The sequence below is a fragment of the Dendropsophus ebraccatus genome, chromosome 11 (assembly GCF_027789765.1).
Source record: "Dendropsophus ebraccatus isolate aDenEbr1 chromosome 11, aDenEbr1.pat, whole genome shotgun sequence".
In the NCBI taxonomy this organism is placed as follows: Eukaryota; Metazoa; Chordata; class Amphibia; order Anura; family Hylidae; genus Dendropsophus; species Dendropsophus ebraccatus.
Window position 1 is genome coordinate 86,131,791 of NC_091464.1, and position 21,185 is coordinate 86,152,975.

The 21,185-nt window shown below is 43.1% G+C and overlaps 1 protein-coding gene across 3 annotated transcripts in view; it reads right to left on the reverse strand.

The window, feature by feature from the left end:
* The window catches only part of EPHA6 (EPH receptor A6), a 714,887-nt gene that overhangs the window by 202,568 nt on the left and 491,134 nt on the right, over nucleotides 1–21,185 (reverse strand). For 2 of the 3 annotated variants that reach the window (XM_069945437.1, XM_069945439.1), the window contains exon 7: nucleotides 1,238–1,285. The exons of the other annotated variant lie outside the window; for it this stretch is intronic. In XM_069945437.1, coding sequence (XP_069801538.1) covers nucleotides 1,238–1,285 — 48 coding nt within the window. The remainder of the gene's footprint in view (nucleotides 1–1,237; nucleotides 1,286–21,185) is intronic. 3 annotated transcript variants of the gene reach the window in all.

Sequence of the window (21,185 nt, forward strand, 5' to 3'; positions counted from 1 at the left end):
AGGAGCATATGACCATGGCCCATCTAAAAGTGTCCAACACTGAGCCTGGATATGCCTATGGTGGACTCTGAGGGGGGGCGATGTATGGTCATATGCTCCTCCATGTTGGTCATCTTATGGACAGAATCACCACAGAGTAGGGCAGCACAGCCTGGAGAAGGGGAGTCTGATTGTAGCTCTATGAGGTACACAGGGAGATGCTGTAAGTATATACAGTGAGTACAGTAACTAATACTGTACACTGAACTATTTTACTATAAAGTGTCTGACCCCTTTAACAAACAGCACTAAAACAGCTAAATGCTTGCGGACAAGTGAGAATATATATTTTTTGTTTGAATGAATCTGGGTTTAGGAAGCTTGGCTCGCTCATCTCTAGTTATTAATATTAAAACTAGGCTACTACATCAAGGAATTGCACTATATGAGATTTCCTAAAGGTACATTCTTACATTATACATTTGATACTATCACACTGAATATGCAGTCTGATCTGGTAGCTTCATATTGTAGAGCAGACTGATGTACTGTATGGTTTAAGGAAAAAGATTCAATTGTGATTGTAATGTATTAACACATATGCCTGCTCATTTTCGACTTTGGAGTCCAGTGGGTGGTCCAAATCAGTGACAACTATCGGTAAGTTTACTTTTACAAAAAAGAATACTACTTACAAGGCTGTCAATCACTGACTGAAACCACCCACTGGACTCCTAAGCCCAGAATGGGCAGGAATATATAATAATGAATTACACATTATCTGGAATATTTTTTTCACAAAACTACATATATATATATATATATAAATCCTCTCATCTTCTCCAGCTGATGTATACAGCTCAGACAGCGCATTTAACATGACCGATTCCCTTTAAGAAAATGTGCAATGTTGGTCTTCTTTTCTCACAATAGGTCGTGGTCTCTGTATTTGATCCAATGAAGCGGATAGGGAAGACTTTTGGTGGGATTTAAGAGTGCCATAGACTGATCTGCAGAGAACACTCAGGTTTCTTAATTCTGGGTCCAGCTGTTTTTGGAACGGGAGGGATCGATCGGCCACTTTAAAGTCAGCATGTTTCTGCTTTTTTTTTTTCTACTTTCTATATGAAATGGAATTAGAGCTCCACCTGTAACCATAACTTATTCTCAAGTATGTAGCTCCAATTGCAAGACAGAACAGAGTTATCACAAGGATGAAGAACGTAAGCTTGAGCTTTAAATGCTAGGCGTTACTCACTTCTACCCGCAGGTAGTGCCAAAATGCCGGCGCTATGCGGGGGTAGTCCTGTTGACGAGAGAAAAAAAATGCATGTAACTTATAGGGATTTTTTCCCTTTGAGAATCTACTCTTCACATACAATATTAAAATAATATAATCCAAGAGTATATTGATGATACATTTTCTATAAAACCAGGTAAGAGAGAAAACGATAGTAAAGCCTAATAACTCTAAAACGACATAAGAGATCTTAAAGGAGTACTCCAGAATAAAGGTTTTTAAAGCAATTGGCGCCAGAAAGTTATATACATTTGTAAATAATTTGTGTATTTAAAAATATCAAGTCTTCCAGTACTTATCAGCTGCTGTATGTACTACAGGAAGTGGTGTATTCTTTTCAGTCTAACAGAGTGCTCTCTGCTCTATGTCCTGACATGGACAGAGGTGGCAGAAGAGAGCACCAAGTTAGACTGGACAGAATACACCACTTCCTATAGTACATACAGCAGCTGATAAGTACTAGAAAACTGACTTTTTTTTTTTTTAAACAGAAGTCATTTATAAATCTGTATAACTAATAACTAGTTAATGCAAAGGGAATCTGTCATTAGATATATACTGTCTTAAATGAGGGCAGCATAAACTAGTGACAGAAATGTTGAACAGATCGGTGTATTACTTTACATTATTCTGTTTAGCGGTTCTCCTTATATGCAGGAGAATAGGATTCTTGCCACAACCCTCCCCCCCCCGCCCTCCAGCTGCTTATTGACCGTTGACTGCCTATATACAGCATGGATAGATAACTGCCAATCAGCAGCTGGTGGGCGGAGTTTTCTGCTTCTCATGAATATCCAGGACTACTGGGCTCATGCACATAATGAAGAGGACAACTTATTGTCCATGTTATTCAGGAGGATATCTCTGGATCAGCTGCACAGAACAATGTAAGTGATATATCATTCTGTCCAGCTTCTCTGTCACTAGTTTATGCTTCCCTGGGATAGGACACCATAAACCTACTTACAGAGTCTCTTAAAAAAAAATAAAAAAAATTCTCCAGGCTACCCCTTTAAAATCTGGGATCCATACTAGATCACATCTCACATCTTCATAGTTGCCCATTCTTAGCAAAGACTAATTTTTCCCAAAGTCAAATTGATGGAGATGTAAAAGATCAGATGAGATGTCTGTGCCCATCTGTGACACACAGGGAACATCATGGTCACCAATTCACTTCTTTCCTAAACTGGTAATATAACAGCACGGTGGGGTAAAGAATAAAAAATTGCCTCCTGGACAAAGTCAGGAAACGAAAATCCCATGTGAACAATGTTCAGAGTGAGGATATCACCCAAATAGTATGGTAGCATGAAACCACATGTAAGACCATATTCTTTATAGGTCAGTATCCATGGTCCTATTGCTTTACTGCTGCCGTGTGGGTAACGTCTTACAATGTGTTTTCTCCGACTCCGTATTTACCAGAAATAAATATTTTTCCAGATTCTCTGGCAACCTTACAAATAACAGGAAGCTCCAGTGTGAAAGCCCAGGGACCAGACAGCCGACATAAAGCAATACACAAAATCAGCTTCTCATATACAGAGAAATGAAACTTGTTCCTCAATCCGAAATATTGATGGTGTGATGACTGCATTCATAACTCCTCGCTGCCTCTCTTGGCAATGTTCTATTCCTCAGAGTTCTTCAGACTCGTTTAATAAAGTAGACCCGTCGCCTACATACGGTGGAAATAAGTTATTTGTAGTAGGACGCAATGGTTGTGAAATTACAGCATATGAAGTCACTAAAGGGAGAACTCCGCCATCACTTTTATATATGACCGGCATCGAGACGAGTATAGTAAGCACCTAGATAACTGTGATCTTGGGTGCTGTATACAACTTGGAGTCACAAGTTAAATGGGGTTGTTTCGAAGATCGTATGCTCCAGTAAAGTAGTTGGCTATCATGAAGGGGAGCCTAACTCTTGGCACCCTCTACTATTAAAGGGAACCTGTCACCAAGACAATGCTATATAATCTATCACTATCATGCTATAGAGCAGGAAGAGCTGAGCAGATTAATATATATCTTTGTAGGAAAAGATTCAGTATAACTTGGAACATGTTGATTTAAATTCTTGCTCATTCTGTTAAAGAGTCCAGTGGGCGGAGTCATGCAATGGACTGGACTCTTTAGCATGGAAACATCAGAGATGTCAATCAATAAATTACAGGTTATACTGAATCTTTCCATAAAGATACTGTATATATCACTCCGCTCAGCTCCTCCTGCTCTTTAACATGATGGCGATAGCTTAGGTAGCTTGGTAATGGTGATGGGTTTCCTTTAAGCATTGATATGAATTGAGTGGCTTCTAATCCGTTGAAGCCAGCCCTATCATGTATTCATTCAGTGGCCATCTTTTCCCCATGATAGCAGTCAAAGTCAGGGGTTAGAGAAGCTGGACTGGACTGGTTTACCAGCTTAGCCCTAGGATAATGTCACACTTATATAATCCACTGGAGGTTTTACGATGCAGAAAATCATCAGTAGATTTTGTTACCCAGTGATAGTATATCAGTTCTGAAGTCAATGGGTAGCAAAATCCACTGCTCTACAAAAATGTCTATTAGTGATGAGCGAGCATGCTCGTCCGAGCTTGGTACTCGATCGAGTATAAGGGTACTCGATGGTACTAGAGTGCTTTTTATGGTCACTATAAAGTGTCATGGAGGTGATGCCAGGGCACTGAAGCACACAAAAGTGCTCCAGCCACATCTCTATGGCACTTCTGGAGATTTCTTTAAGCCAATATTCAGCCAATAAACACGCAGGAGACTCTTTGGTACATCCTGCGATCACGTGGGACCCATACATGTCAATAGCAGCGATTGGTTGGCCAGATCAGATGACCCTGCCATATAAAACTCGCGGTCGGTAGTGCTGGAAGAGATCAGGGACAGAGCTGCTGCTGGTCAGGGAGAGTGTTAGGGAGGGAATTAGCGTTCCAGTAAGCAGGGAGTACTAGTGAAACAATCAAACAGCCCTTGTAAGGGCTTCAAATGGTTTTTAAATTGTATTACTACAGACTTCTGGCTGGGACTTGCAGTGCAGCTACCACAATTTCAGCAGCACACTGTGGTGATCGGTTGCTGGCAGAAAGGGGACATTAGGTGTTGCATACAGACCCCTAAGAAGTGCTCAGTACCATTTTATTGTGACCTCTACTAGCATTTCTTACACAAGGCATATCTAAGTTCACTACTGCTTGCTCAGTGTAAAGGGGGTTTCATAGAGTGTATTGAAGCAGCCACCAACAGATTGTATCTCACAGCCCCCCAAAAACTATTGGGACCACTAGTATATTTCCAGATTTCTGTATTTCTTACACAAGGCATATCTAAGTTCACTACTGCTTCCACAGTGAAAATGGTTCTCTGTGTCCTCACCACCATGCTGTGTCAGGCAAAGTTTTTGGGTGGTTCATCATATGCTACCTCTGTTTTAATGGTTCCCTGTGTTCTCACTGCCATGCTGTGTCAGGAGTTTTTGGGTGGTCCATATGCCTACCTCTGTTTTAACCAGGCTGTTGCACAGAATTAGGCATAATGGTGCGATTAGGCAGCCTCAGAGGCATGCATACATGCTGCCCCTGCTGTTTCCTGTCCATTTTCGTGGTGTTTCCATCATTTTCTGAGGTTGACAGGTTTTCACATGACCTTCCCTCTACCGAACTTGGGTCCCCTGCAAAAATGCTTGAGTTTATCATTGACTTTGATAGGGTTTGTTACGCGAAACGAGCACTCGAGTTATATCACTGCACACACAGACACATCATCTATAAGGCCAGACTATTTCTTTTCTAAATCACCCCATAGGTAAAATAGGCAAGACTTTCTTCAACGTCAGCCCTAAATGGTGGAGTCATCTGCCCATGGGGACCACTATATTTTCAGAATCTAAGCCCACTAGAGGAACCTCGGACACGCTTGTGGTGGGACAGCATGTGTACACGTCCATATTACAGCTCTGTAGGCCCTCTGTGTTGCAATATGGTAGATGTGGGAGGTACCCCATTTGCCCCTACAAGCAGTACTACTACTACTACTACTATTACTACTACTACTATATTAAAACATGTTATGGAGCGTGCTACAGTATTTTCTATTAAAATCTATAGCAAAAAAATCTATTTGTTCCCCCTTATAAATCCCTATGTGCACATGGAGCCATAGCTTTAGAACCTAGGCTTGGTGGTGTACTAAAAGTCTTAGGGTCTGTTCACACTGAGGAATAGGTGAGGAATTTCAAGCTGAATCTGTGCTTAATTTTCCGCATGTTCTACTTGAAACTCCACCTGTAATATATGTTCAGAGCAACGTTCCATTGTATTCTATAGGAATTCCGCCCTGTTGTTCACACGGCGGAATTTATGTGTGGAATGTTCCGCCACAGATCTGATTTCTGCCCAAAGAATTGATAGGTCGGTTCTTTAGGCAGGTTCCGCAAGACAAATCCCATAGAAGTCATTAGGGCTTTGTATTTCCGCTTTCCACACCAATTCCACATAAATTCTGTGGCAACGCAAGAAGCAAGAAAATAATGCTCAGTGTGAACATACCACTGTGGCACAATCCAGTCCACAATCCAGACTCCTGATCCCCTTACCTGCTTCTTTCTTCCTGTGACATTGCAAGCAAGTCCCCCTCTCAGCCAATCACTGACTGAGGCAGAACACCACCATGGCCACTGATTGGCAGAGACTACATGGTCGCAATGTCACAAAAAGCACTAAGCTGCTAAATAGACTGGAAGCCACAATGATTTAGGTAGCTGGAGAGAAAGGTAATAATAGCTTGCTTAATATTTTAACTATGAGTTTTTACCGAAAAAAAAATCCCTTTTAGGGTGCGTTCACACGTACAGGATCTTCAGCAGATTTAATGGCCGACATTAGATTCAAAGCAAATCTGCAACTTCAAATCTGCTGCAGATCCTGAATGTGTGAACGCACCCTTAGGCCATGTTCACACTACGTATAGAGACCGGCCGTTCCGTGACACGGTAGGGTCACGGAACGGCCGGTCTCTGCCCGGATCATCCCTTAAGTACCCTGCATCAGTGCGCGCCCGCATCAGAGCTTCCCATAGCACACAGTGAAGCAAGCAGCCGGAGCCGCTCGCTTCACTGTGTGAACTAACAGGGTTTCCTACGGCTGCAATTCATTGAATTGCAGCCGCAGAAAACTGACATGTCACTTATTTGCGGCCCTGCACGGGTTCCCGGCCGGAGCGTATACGATGTGTGTACGCTCCGGCTGGGATCCTATTGGAAATAAGGCATTGTTCCACCTCGCTAAAAGTATGTCCCTTGTTGCCGCTGGCAACAACGCCAGTACTTTTACGTAGTGTGAACATAGCCTTAAGGGGTAGTTTACAAAAAAAAAAATTCTTTTAAATCAACTGGCGCCTGAAAGTGCTAGAGATTCATAATTTATTTCTATTAAAAATTCGGAAGCCTTCCAGTACTTATCAACTGCTGTATGTCCTGCAGGAAGTGGTCCATTCTTTCCAGTCTTTAGAGCAGAAGAGGTTTACTATAGGTATTTGCTGCTGCTCTGGACAGTTCCTGACATGGACAGAGGTGACAGCAGAGAGCACTGTGTCAGACTGGATAAAATACACCACTTCCTGCAGGACATACAGCAGCTGATAAGTACTGGAAGACTCAAGATTTTTCTGCCACCAGTTGATTTGAAAGAAAAACATTTTTGGTGAGCAACCCTTTTAAGTAAGGACACATTTGTGTTAGTTTACTGTATTATTAAAAAAAAAAACACAAAAAAACTTTATGAAAAATGTACCAAAAGCTAAAAAGTTTCACCAACTAAACTTGTCAGTTTCTAAAGTACAGCTTATGAAATGAGTTTCTGATATCATTCACCGGTGTGTATGTCACCCAGAGATAAACTAGTGATCATGGGGGCCGACATTGTTCTCCGCTTCCTTTCAGCAAGCCCAATGAATAATACCACAGTGAGCATTTCCCCAGCTTGAAATGGTTGATAACAGGGAACAATAGACTGCATTCAACGGCACAGAAAATGAAGAAAAGATAGAGGCCCTTTTTAAATTATATATGCCAAAAAAAGGGGAGGCAAGATATAGCTCTTCGGCACATCAAGCTGTTATAGAAAACCACGAAGGAAAGCAATGCCTTCAGAGCGGCGATTGCCCCGTACGCTGTATATTCCCAGGTAGTAAACAAACAGAATAATATTTTTCTCTTGTTTGAATATGAATATTTTATATTACATTTTCTAAATAAAAATAGCCGTGTAAAAATATGAGAGCGCAAAACTTTCCAGAAGAAAATAATGTGAGACGGTAAAAAAATAAATAAAAAATAAAAAAAAAAGTAAAAAAAAAAAAATCTATTTTTTTTTTTTCATGTAAAGGTAAAGGCTGAAATCATATACAATCTACTTGTGCTTAACGGGAAACAAAATTTGCTAGAGCTGGAAATTTCAAGATGGAGTGGGGAACGCCTGGCAGAGCATAAATTGTGGCGGTAATAAAAAGAGAAACTGTTCCCTCAGGACCGAATTCACAGTCCCTGAAAGCGTTAGTAAATTTTCACATGGTTAAAACAGCACCATGTCCCCGCTCTACTGCCTAATAATGTTTCTTTGCTTTGGATAGTATATTCCAGTCTTGACTGGACTGCATATTATTGAATTATGGTTTCTGATACAAAGGGATGCGCCGCACAGCACAATATGGAGGGGCAGGGAGCCCACAATATTGTAGCTTAGTACATACAGCGGTAATGGGCTCCGCTACTGAGCAGATCGCCGACGCTTTATCAAAATGGTAATTGCTTTTAGTTATTTGTGCACATATAAAAGGGGATAGAAGAGACGGGAATAGCAAATCTATTTTCCCCGACTCTCGGAATGCCTGAGATATACATTATAAGATTCCCTTCACACAATGTATTAGACCTGTGTTGGTCCGTATGCTAAATTTGTCTGGATACCTTTTGGCGCTGCAGTGCATTGTTATGTATACAAAATGGACTGTTAAATGGGGGCCTAAGGGTCAGCTATACGGACTAATGAAAAGCCAGTGATTTAAAGGGGTTGTTCACCATTTTTTATTTATTTTTTCTTTCAAATCAACTGGTGCCATGAAGTTATATTGATTTAAAATTTACTTCTATTTCAAAATCTTGTCTTCCAGTATTTATGAGCTGCTGCATGTTCTGCAGGAAGTGATGTATTCTTTCTAGTCTGACACAGTGTTCTTTGCTGCCACCTCTGTCCATGTCAGGAACTGTCCAGAGCAGTAGATCGAGTTTATAATATGGTTTGTATGCCATTGAATTTAATGGCTCAAACATAGTCAACTAGCGACTAGGTACAGGTTATATTTTGAATATATATATATATATATATATATATATATTTTTTTTTTTTTTTACTCTAGTATACCATACTAGTATTCCAAGTAAAAACACATATATGTGCAGGAAACGACCACAATTAACTATGTTCAGGCCTCTAGAGTTATTGGGACCTGTGCCCATTTTAAATATACAGTATGTGCCACAGATGGCATAATTATAATATGAACCCAGCCGATCACAATGTGTCCACCTGCCCTTCCTCGGGAATTATTGGTAAGAGAGAGAACCTTATTCTAGTACATCAAAAATTTTATTTATATTTATATAAAGGTACATAATATGGATTTTCTAAACTGGACAACCCCTTTAAATGGGGCATTCCTTTCTGTACGTGATGCCACAAAGGGAGGGGGACTGAAAGTGACGTAGAGAGGAAAAAAAGCTCTTTGATGAGTCCCCTATTACCTAATTACATTGCTGCATGGGAAAAAAAAAACTTGTGTCTTGGAATATTCAACACCACAAATTTTTAGGGTGATGCCTTATCTTGAGTAAAGTGCTGTTTCTGACCTTTGCCCCAAATAACCTCAGATCAATTTATTCAAAGGGACATGCTTCATAATTTTTTTGTTTTGTTCATATAGTGCAGCTTAGGCTATCATTAGAGAATACTGCAGAGACTCTTGCGTGTAACTATTTTAGTTGATGTGGCATACATGGGTTATCAGCCATCTTGATTTCTAATTCTCCTCTGATATGGTCTCCTAATGCTGCCAACATTCCCCATGGCGGCTCTGGCTTTGCATAGATAGAGGGGACAGAGTCTTATCACTCCAGAGTCCTATCTAAGTGCAGTAAATGATATATCAGTGACACAGATCTTCTGTCCCGAGACTCACTCTATAGAGTATAATAAGATATACAGCTGCAGACAATTTTTTTTTTTTAACTATTACTGTAGCGCCTATACTAACAGATATAGCAGAAACAGCATACATATTGTGCATGGTGGGAAGGGGAGGGATATGATAGCTGATGATGTAATCCTGTAGTTCACAAGATATTAACTGACCCAGGACTGACACATAAAACAATGTAATTTTCTGGTTGTCAGACAGGTGTTCACATTACCTAGCTGCAGTATGAAATGTATAGATGCAACTGAGCTGGAATGAAACAGATGACACTACAGGAAAATTGGGATTCAATGTCCATTATATGGGTAGGGGAGGGATATGATAGGTGATGATGTCATCCTGTAGTTTACAAGATGAGCCAGGACAGATTACGACCTGTGACACATAAAGCAATGTAATTTTCTGGTTGTCAGACAGGTGGTCACATTACCTAGCTGCAGTAATGAAATGTATAGATGCAGCTGAGCTGGAATAATACAGATGGCACTACAGGAAAATTGGAGTTCAATGTCCATTATATGGGAAAAAACGGAATGCTTCTTTAATTAAATGAAGCTTAGACCTGCTATCACTGAACTTTTTGGTGCATGCAATAATATATGGCCATTTTTGGTTCACTTCATGCTACAAACTACTATTATACCTGGATCGATAGTCTTGGAAGAAAGGAAATAAAAAAGAAAGAATGGCTGGAATTAGAAATCCTACACACTTTACTAAAAAGCATGATCTGCTTGCAGAAATTAATCTGTGTGTCTGTAAGAAGAGAGCTTATTGCTTAAAGGAGAATTCGGGGCACGGACATTTTTTTTAGAACTGCCAGAGATTGGGTGGGTTGAAAAAAAACAACACTTACCCCCTGCCCCCAGGCTCCAGTGCTGGTGTCCACTGTCCTCCTCTCCGATTCCACGGTCCCCTGTTTTAGAGAGGGGACTTGGGATGTGACGTTCCAGGCCCGCCCAGCCAGTCAGCAGCTGTCGCTGTGTCCCACCTTTGCCACTGATTAGCTGGGCGGGCCCGATACATTACGCCCCCCCCCCACCCCACTTGCCCGCTCGCTGTCGGTGCATATAATAGCACCAGCAGAGAGCAGGGAACTAGGAGCAAGCAAGTGCTGACCTGACAGGTTGGTGCTCGCTTGCTCCTCTGACTCGACCCATGTGATAGGAGCTTTAACAAGTGGGAAGAACATACCAAGCAAAAAATAAAAGGTAAAAAGGAGAGAGGCGAATACCACTTTAGGCTATGTTCACACAACGTATCAGAGCGGCCGTTCAGTGATCCCGGCCGGGTCACGGAACGGCCGGTCTGTGCCCGGATCATCACGGCCGGTGACCGGTGATCAGTCCGGCCGCAGAGCTCTGATATGGATCAGCACGCGCCCGCATCAGAGCTTCCCATAGCGCACAGTGAAGCGAGCGGCCGGAGCCGCTCGCTTCACTGTGTGAACTGACAGGTCTTTCTGCGGCCGGAATTCACTGAATTCCGGATGGAGAAAACTGACATGTCAGTTATTTGCGGCCCCGTATGGGATCCTGGCCGGAGCGTATGCGATGTGTATACGCTCCGGCCAGGATGCCATATCAGATAAGGTTATGTTGCGCTCTACAAAAAGTCCGATGGCAACAATGGCCGTACTTTTACGCAGTGTGAACATAGCCTTAAGGGGGTTATCCAGCTTTACAAAAACAGCTTTACCAGCTTTACAAAGACAGCACCACTTTTGTCTTAAAGGGGTTATCCAGTGCTACAAAAACATGGCCATTTTCCCCTACTGTTGTCTCCAGTTCAGGTGCAGTTTGCAATTAAGCTCCTTTACTTCAATGGAACTGAGCTTCAAAACCCCACCCAAACTAGAGACAACAGTAGGGGGAAAGTGGCCATGTTTATGTAGCGCTGGATAACCCCTTTAAGCATGGGTGCAGGTTTTGCTGCTCAGTGAAGTGAATGGAGCTTAATTGCAAACAGCACCTGAACTGGCAACAAGAGTGGGGCTGTCTCTGAAAGAAAGTGGTCATGTTTTTGTAGCGCTGGATAACCCCTTTAAGCTGGCCAAAGACATTAGATTACATAAGCCAAGTGTGCTGGTTTCATTAGGGTTTTCCAACCATCTAATGTGTAGGGGAGACCCCAAAATCACCAAAAGTGAATGTTAGGGAAAAAATGGTCAGTCACGTCCATATGGAATGGTGTAGTTCATTCTACTGTTTGTCACATGTTTTCAGGCACAATACAGACAGGTCAGTCACGTCCATATGGAATGGTGTAGTTCATTCTACTGTTTGTCACACGTTTTCAGGCACAATACAGACAGACAATCTCTGTTTTCCTGTTTCACATTTCTAAATGGCTGCATGTAATAAGCCGTGTAGTCGTCTGTTCACTGACTCAAAGGCATGGTAATAAGCTAAAATATTCAAAGAAACCCTATGGAGGCTGTAAAAGAATCATAGCCCTTAATAATTCCAGCCTGCCTGTGATTACGACTTTATTATATATCTCTGCCCTGAGCCTAAACAATCACACATTTCCTTTGGTTATTGCGATTTAATATACAATTAGCATAATAACCAGCCAAATGTAAATGTCGTGCCCTGAGGGAACACTAATTATCCAGCATAAGCAGTGCCATCATCCGGTGGCATCCCGAGTGCCGAGACATGATTTTGGGAATACTCTTTAGGTGCCTCGAATCCCACCGCTTAGAAGTCAGATGCACTGGTCATTAGTCTGCAGGTGTGAGTTACTGGAGGGACTTGCCGCTGCCTGAGGACATGGACACTGCAACGCTTTGGCCTTTTTAGTAATACTTCCCCGTAATTTTTTTTTCTTTTTTATCTTTACCTCAAAAAACAACTAAATCTAAAGTCTTAAAAGTTTCTGCTAATATCATTCATACAGATGAATAAATGTTATGTAGGATATCAGAGTTAGGATATGTACACCCTTTCGGAAAATAGATGGAAAATTCGTCGCGGAATCCGCTGCTCGTGCCCGCTCGTGGACTGTGGCGGATGCGTGCGTCTCCACCAGTGTCATAGACTCCATTCTATGCACGGGCAGATTCCATCCTCCGTTTAAAGAATGAACCCGTTCATTCTTTAAACCAGTGCTTCTCAAACTGTGAGGCGGGCCTCACCAGTGAGGCGCCCCCTAGTTGCTGGTGAGGCCCCGCTGAGGAGGCAGTTCTGACAAATGTGACCACAAGCTGCACAATCCTTTCCCGGACTCCAACAATCTCTACTTTAGGAACATTATTGACTCATTTTGTATTTATTTTATATTATACAGAGATTAGGAGACAAATGGAGGGTAGACTGAGCAATAGTTTTTATATTTGCATGGACTTCTACCATAGATAGTGAGGACCCAGCATCCTCTTGGTCAATCTGGTGAGGCCCAGGCATCATTTTGTCTGTTGGGTGAGGCTCCAGAAGAAAAAGTTTGAGAAGCACTGCTTTAAACGAAGGATGGAATCCACCGTGCATAGAATGGAGCCTATGACACGGGCAGAGATGCGGGCGCCGCAGTCCGAGAGTGGGCATGAGTGGCGGATTCCGCAACAAATTTTCCGGCTAATTTCTGATGTGTGCACATACTCTTAGAAATAAGTTAGATAAAGTGAGTCATTATCAGAGGGAGAATTTATATACTTGTAAAGTCTTCAAAAACATCAAGGGCGAAGAAGTCAAAAAAGTTTTGTTAGTGGCGGTAACCTTTTTTTTTTTTTATTTTTTTTTTATAGATGTAAATTATATACATGAGTTTAAATATACTTAAGGACCTATTACACCAAACAATTATCAACCGTACTTGGCCGATAACAGGCCATTCTGGCCGACAATCGATTGGTGTAATAGTGTCTGTAAAAAGACCACAATCAGCCAACATGCACAATGGGGGAGATTTATCACACATGGTGTAAAGTGAAACTGGCTCAGTTGCCCCTAACAACCAATCAGAAAATGTTATTTTCCAAAGAGTCTGTGAGGAATGAAAGGTGGAATCTAATTGGTTGCTAGGGGCAACTGAGCCAGTTTCACGTTACACCATGTTTGATAAATCTCTTAAAATAGGTTGAATAATCCTGATCATGATAGCGATGATCTAAAGATCGTCTGGGCCACCCGTCCTGCAGCTCTCTGGGCGGACCTCCCCCTCCGGTGCCTGAGCAAGAGGGGAGCGAGGGGAAAGCAAGTGCTGACCTGACAGGTCGGTGCTCACTTCCTCCTTTACATTGCTACATGTGATACGGCCCTTACACTACAGATAATTACTGTTCTCCATTTTGTGATCTTTGAATTTGGGTATTTCATTCATTCCCTGAACATGTATAAACTGGTAGGTGTATGTGTGTGTATATATATATATATATATATATATATATATATATATATATATATATATATATATATATATATATATAATGTACCGCAAGACAGATATTACCAATAACACCAGCATATAGGAAGAGAAAATATTATCATCATATATATTACCGCCATACTGTTACTGACCAAATCCTGTATACTGAGACTAAATCCTGTATATTGAGACCAATATTGCCAATAATACCAGTATACAAGTAGGAAATATTACCGCCACACCACAACCACTACCATATGTTACTGACCAAATCCAGTATACTAAGACCAATAAAACACAGTACCGGATAACAAGTAACAAATATTACCACCACATAATGACTAACACCACCACATACTGACTAATACCAGCACATACTGACTGACACCACCACTGCTATTGACTAATACCACGACATACTGACTAACACCACCACATACTGACTAACACCACCGCTGCTACTGAATAAGATCCTCTGTACACAGATCACTATCACCTCATACAGTTATATAGAGGTGGACGCAGCTCCACACAGGTTGTATACACCATATAAATTACAGTGCAGTTATATCAGGTGACTCACAGGGGACGTCTTCTCTGATCAGAGTTCTTCCCTTTTCATTTTCTTCTTCTCCATCCGCCCTGGGCCATTATGAGAACTTCTCCAAGCCACGAATCTACAGAATCTACCAGACAGACATATTAGGCTCCTCACTCTGTCACCATCCTCATCTCTCTACAAACTGCACCTCTGTATTGGCTCCTTCACACCCTCATTTAGTGGGTAGGCCTGACACTATGTGTATTATCCTTTAAAGTATATATAGGTGGCCCCCACTGCATGTTGCCCCCCCTAATAGATGGCCCCCTCTCCCCCCACCCCTTATAGATGGCCCCCTCTTTTACCCGCCTTATAGATGGCCCCTCTCCCCACACCCCTTATAGATGGCCCCCTCTTCTCTTCTCCCCCCTTATAGATGGCTCCCTCTCCCCCCTTATAGATGGCCCCCTCTCCCCCCTTATAGATGGCCCCCTCTCCCCACCTTAAAGATGCATGTTTCCCCCCCCCACTGCATGTTGCCTCCCCTTGTACATGGCCCCCTCTCCCTTCTCCATTTATAGATGGCCCCCTCTCCCCCCCCTTAAGGATGGCCCCCACTGCATGTTGTCCCGCTTATAGATGGTCCCCTCTCCCCTCCCCTTATAGATGGCCCCCTCTTCTTCTCCCCTTATAGATGACCCCCACTGCATGTTGCCCCCCCTTATAGATGGCCCCCTCTCTACCCCCTTTAAAGATGGCCCCTTCTTCCCCCACACCTTATAGGTGGCCCCCCTCTCCCCCCCATCCCTTATAGATGCCCCCCTTATAGATGGCCCCCTCTTCCCTTTATGCAAAGCAGAATAAAAAAAAAAGAAAACACACACGCAAACTCACCTAACAACCCGCTCACCCAGCGATCCTCTCCCTCTTCAGGCTCGTCCGGGCCCCCGGCTGATGCGCGGCTGCCGGGGGTGTCCCGTCCTTTCCCCGGCAGCGCCGCGAATCAGCGAACTCCCTATGCACCGGGGCTGTGACTTCCGGCACAGGAAGCGTCTCTGACGTGCGCTTCCTGTGCCAGAAGTCAGGGCCCCAGGTGGCATAGGAAGTTCACTGACGTGCTGCGCTGCCGGGGATAGGACGGGACACCCACCCCTGGCAGCCGAGCATCAGCTGGGGGCCCTGACGAGCCTGCTCTTGTGACCGCAAGCAAAACAATGCTTGCAGTCGCAAGAGTGATTAACGGGGAATGGGTGCAGTGCGGTGGCAAGGGGAGGCCCTCGCGGGCCCCCCCTTGTGGCGGGTGGGGGTTGCAGCAGCGACCGCTGTGACCCTGGTAGCTACGCTGTTTAACGCACGCTTTTCACCATCTGAATTTCTTGTAAGTGTTTGATTTGTGCATTAGTCCTCAATCCAAATTGAAAAAAAAAAATATATATATATATATATATATATATATATATATATCGCAAGTTTCCAATTCCAATGCCAAATTATATTCTTCTTTCAACAAAAGCATACTTAGCAATTCAAATGCACATTCACTTAATAGTTAATTTTATTGCGCTGCATTTTTGTAACTATCCCCATATGTTATCTCCTATCTCTTGCATCTTGTTGTATCGAATTGTGTTCCCGTGTGTTTGGGTGTTGTTTTGTGTTTTTTTTTTTCCTCTTCAGAATGTGTTTTATTGACCCATCAATTGTGATTAGTTGATGAAAGAAACTGTGAGCAAGAAAGCATGGCATCTTCGAAGCGCTCTGTGTTTTCATTATCGCCTCTTTTATCTTTCTTCTTATGCTTCACATATACATTCCCAACCCTTTAGTACTCTACAGGGCTGCCATAATCTGCTCTACACAAACTTTTACAACAATTACTACTCACGTCTGAACTGGGTTAACACGGCAGTAAGAACTGATGGAAGCGTCTTGCCAAAAAACTGCTAGAACGCTGTTGTAAAAGACAGAAGACTTGGGCATATGCGGCTATTCCGTTGTCAACATTAGTTGTGCACTTGCAGAATTTTGATGATGGATTGTGTTGTTTTGCTTGTTATGTTACGTTAGTGGCGGAGATCCAAAAACATTTGAGCCGCTTCTGTAGTAAACTGTGGATATTTGCTCTATGAGCACTTGCTGTTGTGGCTGCTCACTTACTGCCGGGGTAGACAAAGTCCTCTAACCAGTCTCACACTTCCAATCTCACAATCATCTTTCGTCAAAGTCCTTCTGACTAGGTAGGAATCACATAGCCAGGGGCGTAACTAGAAATGGCTGGGCCCCATAGCAAATATTTGATTGGGCCCCCCCTTCCCGACAGACCACTAAGCCATCAAGTGTAGTAATACCTGCAAGCGTTCATTAGGAGTGCTTTCAGTTAAAGGGACATTTGTTGTTCCTGGGTGGCCTGTCTGGCCACCTGGTGCTGCAAATTATGACGGCTCAGGGGCCCCAGTGTATTGCAGGAGCAGGCCATGGGACCCCCTGATATGGTGGGCCCCACAGCAGGTGCTATGGCTGCTACACTGGTAGTTACGCCCCTGCACATAGCATGTACAGTCCACAGCCCATGCATCTAAACAAGCTCAGAGCTTTTCTCCTATGCTTGCCACTCATCACTACTGACCCAGCAAGCTACACTTCTCTAAAGATGCCTACACACATTCAATAACTGTCACCTCTCCTGTAATCCCCATATGAATGAACGAACATCACAGCTCAATACTCGTGTCCTTTAAGGGGAAGGGAGGAGTAAACCGTCAGATTGCTCTGGCATCGGCCTGCCCCTCCAAGACAAGAAAGGGTCAGGCAGTAAAAATCCATCAGACTAGACTCCTATATCCAGGGACCGTCATAGAGAGTTGGATGGCCCCATATACCTTATACTTTGTATAAAGTGTATGGGGGGGAGAGGCTTTAGGCTTTCACACAGCGTTCATATTTATAAACCAGATGTTTGGACAAAAACTCCCCCATTTTATATCTGCAACACACAGTAACATGCTTACATATGCATGAATCCCCTTCTACCTACAAAGCTCCCCATGTTAGTCCCTTTAATCTTCCTAACAGCAGCATGATACATAGGGCTATGTTCCCACACAGTATTTTTTGCTCAGTATTTTACAACCAAAACCAGGAGTGGACTAAAAACACAGAAAGGCTATGTTCTCACACTGTTGAAATTGAGTGAATGAACGGCCATCCACAAAATTTCAGCAGTGTGTGAACATAGGCTTTCTGTGTTTTCAATCCACTCCTAGTTTTGGTTGAAAAATACTGAGCAAAAATACTGTGTGTGAACCTGGCCTAAGAGTGGGGTCACACTACGGAAGCTGGGCGGAGAATTCCTGCCGGATTCCGTAGTTCGTACCCATTCACAGCTGCACGCCTTTCTGCCGGCTCCATAGACACCATTCTATGGGCGGGTGGATTCTGTATTCCCCCAAAAGAATTGACACTCAATTCTTTCGGCGGAATGCAGAATCCGCCTGTGCATAGATGGTGTCTATGGCACGAGCAGAGAGGCGCGCGGCCGTGAATGGGTACGAGCTACGGAATCCATTGGAAATCCTCCGCTTGGGTTCCGTAGTGTGAACCTACCCTAAAGCTGGAATTCCCCACCGCCTTGTTGCTTGATCCTAACAGGGCATAATATCTATATCATAAAAATCAAAGTCTGTCTGTCTGTCTGTCTGTCCTTCTGTCTGTCTGTCCTCTATAGACTTCCAAACGCCTGAACCGTTTGACCCCAAATTTGGCACACAGATACATTGGGTGCCCGGGAAGGTTATTGCGAAGGTCCCGTCCCCGCCAGATGTACAGGAGGGGAGGGGGAGGGGAAAGAGAGGCGCCCCATAGAGATGAATGGGAAAATCTCCTCACTGCAAACACAGGTGATATAATTAGCTATACTGTACATGTATATACAGGACCCCCTACTCCATCTATACAGTACATGTATATACAGGACCCCCTACTCCATCTATACAGTACATGTATATACAGGACCCCCTACTCCATCTATACACTACATGTATATACAGGGCCCCCTACTCCATCTATACACTACATGTATATACAGAAGCCCCTACTCCATCCATACAGTACATGTATATACAGGACCCCCTACTCCATTTATACAGTACATGTATATACAGGATCCCCTACTCCATCTATACAGTACATGTATATACAGGACCCCCTACTCCATCTATACAGTACATGTATTTACAGGGCACAACAGGTATACCAAACTGTGACTGGGTAACACTGCTACACCAGCCCTGACCAATACCGCCATACTGTGACTGGATAACACTGTCATACCAGACCTGACCAATACCGCCATACTGTGACTGGATAACACTGTCATACCAGACCTGACCAATACCGCCATACTGTGACTGGATAACACTACCATACCAGACCTGACCAATACCGGCAAACTGTGACTGGGTAACACCGCCACACCAGTCCTGACCAATACCACCATACTGTGACTGGATAACACCATCATATCAGACCTGACCAATACTGCCATACTGTGACTGGATAACACCGCTATACCAGACCAATACCACCATACTGTGACTGGATAACACCGCCATACCAGACATGACCAATACCGACACACTGTGACTGAATAACACTGCCATACTGGTAAATACAACCCTGCAGGTATACAGGACACTACAGGTATACAGGACCCCAAAACTATACACTACAAGTGCACGGGACCTCCACAAAACTATATACTACAGGTATACAGGACCCCAAACTTTACACTACAGGTATACAGGACCCCAAAACTATATACTACAGGTATACAGGACCTCCACCAACTATATACTTCAGGTATACAGGACCTCCACCAACTATATACTACAGGTATACAGGACCCCAAACTATACACTACAGGTATACAGGACCCCAAAACTATACACTACAGGTATACAGGAACTCCACCAACTATATACTACAGGTATATAGGACCCCAAACTATACACTACAGGTATACAGGACCTCAAAACCATACACTACAGGTATACAGGACCTACACCAACTCTATAATACAGGTATACAGCACCTTCACCAACTCTATACTACAAGTATACAGGACCCCAAATATACTACAGGTATACAGGAACTCCACCAGCTATATACTACAGGTATATAGGACCCCAAACTATACACTACAGGTATACAGGACCTCCACCAACTCTATACTATAGTTATACAGGACCCTCAAACTATTTACTACAGGTATACAGGACCCCCGAACTATATACTACAGGTATACAAGACCTCCACCAATTATACACTACAGGTATCCAGGACCCTCAAACTATAAACTACAGGTATACAAGACCTCCACCAACTATACATTACAGGTATACAGCACCAACTATATACTACAGGTATACAGGACCCCCGAACTATACAGTACAGGTATACAGGACCTTCACCAACTGTACACTGCAGGTATACAGGACCTCCCTCAACTATACACTATAGGTATACAGCCCCTCCAACTATGCACTACAGATATGCGAGACCCCTAAAAACTATAAATTGTGGGTATACAGAACCCCTCCAACTATGCACTACAGGTATACACTAATTCCACTGATTAACTCAGATGAAACAATACCTTTAGCTTGGCCTCCTGGGCACCTTAGAACAAATCTAATTAACACACTGACACTTTATACCCGGGCAGCGCCGGGTACATTTTCTAGTACAATATATAAATCCCTCCAATAAGTAAGGAATTCAGCTTATTTTACCCATATTGGCACTGTGCATGTAAGCCCATTAAAAGGAACCTTCCATGCAGCCCAATGTGATAGACCATGTTATAGAAAAGAAGACGCTAAGAAGATTGATATATAGTTGTGTGGGAAAACTCGGTACCACTTACAACTTATTCAATTATATCTCTGCTCTTTCTATGCTTAAAAGTCTGGTAGGTGGTTCTACTCAGTGATTGACAGTTTTCTCTACGGAAGCAGATAAAGAAAACGCAGTTAAAGCATCACTGTCGTTTGTGAAAAATGTTGACATGTCATAGAAACATGTCAAAAGTTTGATTGGTTCAAGTCTGAGTGTTCACACCTATACCGATCTGGGAGAAGACCACGCTAAGTGCAGACCTCTCCCAGCTCAATGTCACATGATCAGTCAAGCTCATAGTCTAAGTGTATGGAGCCCCACTCTTTTTTTTCTCACACAGAGCAGGTGGTGGATGCTCTGCAGTGCATTCTCTCCCCGCTCGTTCTCCCGATTGGAAGGGTCTATACCCTTAAACTTGGACCAATCAAAATTTGTCAGAATCTGTCAGCACTCATATCCAACATGAGGTGCTGACAGTGTGCTGTAGGTGTTATTACATAATTTAGCAGGTAAGCCGTGGCTATTCTGCCGGTGGAGGCGATGCTGCACGATATACATTTTTTAACTGTAATCCAGAGTCAAAGAAGAGTTGTGATGAAGCGCTGGTGCCTACTCCTTTCTCCTCCTTCTTCTCCATGAATGTTCCGAACTAGCCAACTTCCTGCATGACTGTGCCATCTTCCTGGTCAGTTAGATCAGTTGGGCCGAGACCCCACCAATAGTTAGTTACAGCTGGTTGAAGCATAAGCACATACAATATAATGGAGGACATCAAATGTAATCAGGTAGACTGCGAGCAAAGTTGGCCAAGTTGGCTTTAAACATGTCAGAGA